At 40.5% G+C, this 7,502-nt stretch overlaps 1 gene segment (V, D, J or C); it reads left to right on the top strand.

Moving 5' to 3' along the window:
• Nucleotides 1-5,646: 5,646 nt before the first annotated feature.
• LOC119907418 lies at nucleotides 5,647-6,116 on the top strand (the record flags this gene model as incomplete). The annotated part of the segment is given in 2 exon segments: nucleotides 5,647-5,698; nucleotides 5,806-6,116. Coding segments are annotated over 2 exon segments (363 nt in total), but the record flags the coding sequence as incomplete, so codon positions are not given.
• Between the last annotated feature and the right edge of the window lie 1,386 nt (nucleotides 6,117-7,502).

The following is a 7,502-nucleotide window of genomic DNA, read 5'->3' as shown; positions in this document are numbered from 1 at the left end:
GGTTCTGGTCGTCCCAAACGTCTTCCATTTGAGGATTATGGAGGCCACTGTGCTCTTAGGAACCTTAAGTGCAGCAGAAATTTTTTTGTAACCTTGGCCAGATCTGTGCCTTGCCACAATTCTGTCTCTGAGCTCTTCAGGCAGTTCCTTTGACCTCATGATTCTCATTTGCTCTGACATGCACTGTGAGCTGTAAGGTCTTATATAGACAGGTGTGTGGCTTTCCTAATCAAGTCCAATCAGTATAATCAAACACAGCTGGACTCAAATGAAGGTGTAGAACCATCTCAAGGATGATCAGAAGAAATAGACAGCACCTGAGTTAAATATGAGTGTCACGGCAAAGGGTCTGAATACTTATGACCATGTGATATTTCAGTTTTTCTTTTTTAATAAATTTGCAAAAATTTCTACATTTCTGTTTTTTTCTGTCAAGATGGGGTGCTGAGTGTACATTACTGAGAAATAAAATGAACTTTTTTGATTTTTGGAAAATGGCTGCAATGAAACAAAGAGTGAAAAATTTAAAGGGGTTTGAATACTTTCCGTACCCACTGTACCAGCTTCAGCCTCCCCTCATGACTCATCATTTCTTTATTTGAGAAAATCTCAATATTATAAACAACCACAAACACAAGTCACTATTCATTGTCAACAGACCATATTAAACTCATTTTCCACATTGGAATGAAAAAACAAAATCACTGAAACAGTTTATTACCAGACTTTTTAGTATCCACTTCATATAAATATGTAAATATTGAGGACAATGCTCTCAGCACTGAGGGGGAAACACCAGAGAGCCACTTTGCATCAGCAGCACCATGCTCCAGTGCTCTGGGAGAGTTTATAGTCCTGAGAGTTGAACACTGGATGACTGACAGCTGTCCTTCATGACAACAGAAGCCACAGAAATCCTCCTCATCAAAAACATGACTTTGATCTGCGTCCTAATCTGGACTCTCCTCTGCTGCTGCTTCACAGGTAAAGTCCAGAGAATCAAACTCCTCTATGAACATCCGTCCCTCTGAAATGAAGCCCACAAAACCATGACGCTGCTTTATGTTTTTGTCTCTGCATCCTCAGAGTCCAGAGGTCAGTACACAGTGACTCAGCCTGGAGCAGTGAGCTCTGCTCTGGGAGGCTCCGTCTCCATCAAATGTAGGACCAGTCAGAATGTTTATAGTGGGAACTATTTACACTGGTACCAACAGAGAGATGGAGAAACTCCTAAACTCCTCATTTACTATGCTAGCACTCGAGAATCAGGGATTCCAGATCGTTTTACAGGCAGTGGATCAAACTCTGACTTCACTCTGACCATCAGTGGAGTCCAGACTGAAGATGCAGCAGTTTACTACTGTCAGAGTGTTCACTATATTAACAGTCAGTATGTGTTCACACAGTGAAAAAGCGTCGTACAAAAACCTCCCTCAGTCAGACTGAACAGAAACTGAACTGACTTCTGCAGCTGGAAGCTACTGCAGAGACTGATACACTTCACTGAGGACACACACACACACACACACACCCACACACACACACACACACACACTGTACAGACACAATTTCATCTACCAGATTTACCATTTCACCTTAATTGTTTAACCACCAATAAACATTTAGCAAAACAAGTTCAATGACAAAAAAATTATGATGTGGAAATCAAATTACTTTCTCCATCACAGCTTCTCACCATCCATTCATATCCTATTATAATCCCATGTTCATATCTCTGTTCGTATTTCCAATAAATTAAAAACATCCAATCTGCGACATTTAATTAAAAAAAGTTTTTGTTATGACCTTCGACCTCAGCTTTATACTCAATAACAGAAATCACAACAAAAAATCAGCATCAGGAAAATGTCATGATCAAAACATGGCTTTAATTGTATAAACCTACGTTGACAAAAGATCAATATGAATTGGACCCAGGACAATAAAACATAGGTGACCTACTTACAGTCATTTACAACCGCTAACATCATTTTGTTCAATCTATAGTTACATTTTCAATACTCTAAACACAAATAGGCCAATATTGGCATATTCACACCATACCATTAACCAGAGATGGGGACTCAAGTTAGAGACTCGGACTCGCGGGTGCACTAATGCATTTACCACCACTCTGTTGCTCTGTTGGTTGGCCTTCAGCACAATCTTTTTTGAAAATGTTGGTGCGTACAGGTCACTCCAGCCTGTAGCAGTGAACAAAAAGAAAACATGTTTAATATTTCCAAGCGCTTCTTTTTTTTTTTAGTAAATATTATTTCACACATCAAATCAAACTTTGTGTTCACTATAGCTATAGACTCTCATTCAATTTGCACCTCAGACATGAGGTCACAGTTTAATGTTTTAACCAGTGTATTCAGATTCCAGCTTATGGGCCTGTTGACAGTCAGCCAACTCTGGGCGGACTTGCATCCCCAAATCCATCCGTGTCCAAATCACTTTGCTTCGCCATGTGTATATGTCCCCCTTGGTACTGCTAAGATCAGAGAAGGAGAAAAAGAAACAAAACAACAGCGCAGCGCTCCTTGTCCAGATGTTGAAATAATTCTCTCTCTCTTTTTTTTCTCATTGTCCCTGTTCCATAAATAATTAAAAATTGTTGCATCCTGTCCATCAGAACTGTGTACTGTGCAGTGTAATGAGTCTATGTGCATGTATCCAAAGGTCTCTTAGTGTGTGTGTATTTGTGACATGGGGGTCACCAGAGATGGGGACTCGAGTTAGAGACTTGGACTCGGGTCTGACTTAAGTCGCACACACAGTGACTTCAGACTCGACTTCAGACTCGTCCTCAATAGACTTCAGACTCGACTCGGACTCGAGGTGCGGGACTCGTGAACAATGTTTATTCATTAGGAAACGTCTGATGAGCTTGCTGTTATTGCCCTCCCTCCGTTACCTATAACCTAACACATAACATCTGCTGCACGCGGACGCACACGAGACAGGACAACAAACCCAGGCAGCGGCTGTGCCATTCATCATAAACTTTGGCTTTAAAACTTCATACAACAACACCCAAACAAAGAAGCGCTGAACGCGAACATGGTGGGTAAACATCTTTAGCTCAGTGTTGACCATCTAACGTTAGCTTGCTTCTTGCTTCAGCTACGACCTACGAGAGGTTTACTCCGACTGTCGTTTTGTTATGAAAAGATGAATGAGCGTTTGTTTACTTGCAAAACTTGTGGTGGTCAATTAACGTAATTATTACTTCCCACTAGCTGCCATCACCTTAATTAATTATTGCCGTTGGCTAGAAAGAGGTTACAGGTTTATTGTTGATCATGTAACCTTACAGTTTTATTTAGTTATAACGTTACACTGGTTTGAGAGTGTGCAGGATGTGTTGACTTACAGTAGTTTACGCTGCCATTGGTTGCATTGCACATTATGGTTGTGCTCTGTAAGTTAAAAACAGGTTACAGCTTTATTGTTGACCTTGTAACTTAACAATTTTATTTAGTTAACTTTACACTGGGTTTGAGAGTCAACAGGGTTTGTTGACTTACAGTAGTTTATAAGCTTATAATAAGTCATTAATTGTAGATGCATTGTACATTAGGCTACATGTTTGTGCTCTGTAAGTTAAAAACAGATTACAGGCTTATTGTTGATTATGCAACGTCACAGTTTTATTTTGTTAACGTTACACGTCACAATTGAGGGCTGCTCGGAGTTGAAGCAGTCAATGCAAACCCATGATTGGTCAGTCAAACCCACCAATAGAATCTCTTATTTTGACCATTTTTGGAGTAGTATGTAGCTGCAGAACCGAAGGCTGAATTTTCAGGATCGCAATCTTAGGACCGGAATTGCATTTCTAGGACTACTTTGATACTGCCAGCTAGCTGGCTAGCAAGCTAGCTAGCTATGTTACTCTTGACAGCTCCCCGAAGCCCTTACCACAACCATCACAGAATGTGTGCCTAAACTTAAGTTATTGATTATGTGCATGTCGACCAGTTAACCCTAAAGCTGTGCTAGCAGCCAGGGTTAACCTCCTTCGTGTTGCTGCACATTACAAACTTTATTTGTCATTGCAGTGCGATAAATATGCTCTTTTTGTTGCTTGCATTAAAAAGACACAAAAATACCTCAAGTGACTTGAAAAACATGTGTAGTACAATGACAATTCCACAAGAGAGCAGCACTGGATTACAACTGAACACTACACATGGGAATATGACAAAAAAATACCCTTTGTTGTAGTTCTGAGTCTGTGATAATTATGATTTGATAGATAGCTTGTGTCATATAACGTATGAAATTTAAGTAGTCTACTCAAATAATGAAATTTCACCAGAACGTATCTCAGCAGTTATTGAACACAATGGAATCGATGTTTATAATTTTTTGTTGTTATTGTTTTAAGACACAGAGAGCTTCTCCTCAGTGTTCTGGGACGACTCGACTCAGGAGAGGAGGCTGCTAGTGTGTCGATCTTCCTCAGATTAGATGAAACTGGTTTCATTTCCCTCTCTGAACTCAGTAACCATGGCAACCAATAGGCATCACTGCTGAACCATGACAACAGATGGTTTTCAGGACTAAAGATAAAAAGTAGTAACAGGCACAGTTTTCCTCTTATGTATTTTCTTTATTCTTTAAATATTTCACATATAGTGAAGACTGTAAGGCTTTTATTGTTTTAACTGTCTTAAATATTTCCTGTCTCAAGCAAAAACCTCCTACATGAAGATGGTATGTTTGTCCATTTCATGTACCTAAGAATCAACAATGAAATATTGAAATGACAATGTTAACTACTGAACTACTTTTTCTGTCACGATCGTGGTGTGGAGGCAGGTTGGAGGACCCAAACGCAGGACACAGAGCGGAGCAGGTATAGTTCAACGAAAGGTTTTAATATAACCAAAAGCGAGCACACTTACAGGTGAGTGGCTGAATAACAGAAATTCAAAAGTACAGGGAGACGAGACAAGCGAGGCTGGTTACAGGCAGGCAGAGAGTACACACACAACAGACTGGGGGATAACATGAACAATGACCATTGCAAAGACAAGACAGAAACACCAGGTATATATACACAGGGACTAACGAGCAGGGCGGGAGCAACACAGGTGAAAGACATGAGGCTAACGAGGCACAGGTAGGGAGAGAGAGAGAGAGAGAGAGAGAGAGAGAGAGAGAGCGCAGGGGAAAACAGAGACAGACATGCAGAGGGATCACTGGGGTAACAGACATGACAAGGGTTACCCAACACTAGACGAAAGACAAGACAGACCCCCAAAACCCAACAGACCAAAATAACACTAACTAAACACAAAAGTGCAACACCAAGGATGGCCAACCGGCAGAACGTGACATTTTCAAACAAACTGATAAAACAAAAAACAAAAAACAACATGTCCCTGTGAACACATCACATTTTAAATATCAGACACAAAATGTGAGTATTGATCCATTGCTAGACAGAATCATCAGAGTAATCCAAGTCCCTGCTGGAGTCAGTCAGAGCATTTCCATAGAGAGCCACTTTGCATCAGCAGCACCATGCTCCAGTGCTCTGGGAGACTTTATAGTCCTGAGAGTTGAACACTGGATGACTGACAGCTGTCCTTCATGACAACAGAAGCCACAGAAATCCTCCTCATCAAAAACATGACTTTTATCTGCGTCCTCATCTGGACTCTCCTCTGCTGCTGCTTCACAGGTAAAGTCCAGAGAATCAAACTCCTCTCCTCTATGAACATCCGTCCCTCTGAAATGAAGCCCACAAAACCATGACGCTGCTTTATGTTTTTGTCTCTGTATCCTCAGAGTCCAGAGGCCAGGTCACAGTGACTCAGCCTGGAGCAGTGAGCTCTGCTCTGGGAGGCTCCGTCTCCATCAAATGTAGGACCAGTCAGGATGTATATGGCTCTAACCGTTTAGCCTGGTATCAACAGAGAGATGGAGAACCTCCTAAACTCCTCATTTACTATGCTAGCACCCGAGCATCAGGGATTCCAGGTCGTTTTACAGGCAGTGGATCAAACTCTGACTTCACTCTGACCATCAGTGGAGTCCAGACTGAAGATGCAGCAGTTTACTACTGTCAGAGTCTCCATAACATCAACAGTCAGTGGTTGTTCACACAGTGAAAAAGCGTCGAACAAAAACCTCCCTCAGTCAAACTGAACAGAAACTGAACTGAGTGCTGCAGCTGGAAGCTACTGCAGAGACTGATACACTTCACTGAGGACACACACACACACACACACACAAACACACACACACGTACCGCAAATGCACAATTTCATCAAGTGGATTACAAATGTCACAGTATCAGTATTGTGGAAATCAAATTACAGAAGTGTTACGTAGCTGACTGACTTTTTAAAATTTAATCCATACTGTTTTTTTAATCTAACCAAATAGTTTTGTTTCCTAACTTTATGTTAACCACATGCTTTGTGGCAGTCCAGTGAGACAGAAATGCTAAGGGGATTGACAAAGCGTAGATCATTCACTGTATTTATCTTGTGGGGAAATAGTTTTGATTGTAAAGCATAAACATTTAATCTGAACTTTAAATACAAATACTGTTCACTGAGGACACACACACACACACACACACAAACACACGCACGCACGCGCGCGCACACACACACACACACACACAAACACACAGATTTGCTCCACTGGCACTAGAACAGTTTCAGACAGAGCACTTTGGTATGGCAACCTTATAGTAACTAAAAAAGGTAAAGTTTGTGGTTTCAGCAGGAAAATAACACTATTCAACTTCTCAAACTCCTTTCTATGCCACATGATTTTAATTTACAAATGTTTGTCAAAACCTCAATTGCTGACAGCAAATCGAATGTCGCATTAAGAAAGAAACAGAAGAACAAACCCAATGTTAGTCAAAGCAAAATAATATTATTTGAATAATAACAAATTCATAACAATAATTATTTAAAGCTTCAGTTCCACATCAGAATAATTGTTTTTCCCAACAAGCAGGCAATGAACAGTTCTGTGTAACCTCTAAAGTCATTTCACAATTTCACAGCACAAACACCCACTTGCTCAGATATGGGGTTTCCAGTAACCATATGCCAAAATATGTAGACACCCAAAATCAATAAACCACTTTCCAGCATACAGTGCATCTACCAGTAGGCCTGTATGTGTGGCTGCAGATTTTGATGGTGACAAAGGAGGCATGGGATTCAACAAATGAAGCCCTGGAGGAGGGTGAAATCACCGGATAGTGACAAGTTGCCATGAGCTGGTTAGACCCGGAGGTTGAGCCCAAAAAGTTTGTTTGAGCCCAGCATCTGTTTTTAATTAATCCACCAAAACCTATTTCTCCCAAATGTTTAAAATTTACTTTAAAATCTCATAGAATATACAAGTTTTTTCCTTGTAAATGTGTGTTTTATTTCATAAATTTACCACTTTGATCTCAGAGAATATCAAAGGTTATTTGATTGCCCTTATACACTGTTGGACATTTCTCTTTTAACCAG

This window comes from Micropterus salmoides, unplaced genomic scaffold (assembly GCF_014851395.1).
Source record: "Micropterus salmoides isolate LMB-PRFRI ecotype aquatic unplaced genomic scaffold, ASM1485139v1 Ms_hic_scaffold_17, whole genome shotgun sequence".
Lineage (NCBI taxonomy): Eukaryota > Metazoa > Chordata > Actinopteri > Centrarchiformes > Centrarchidae > Micropterus > Micropterus salmoides.
The sequence above is the reverse complement of the archived record's forward strand: the minus strand, read 5'-3'. Positions and strand labels throughout refer to the sequence as shown.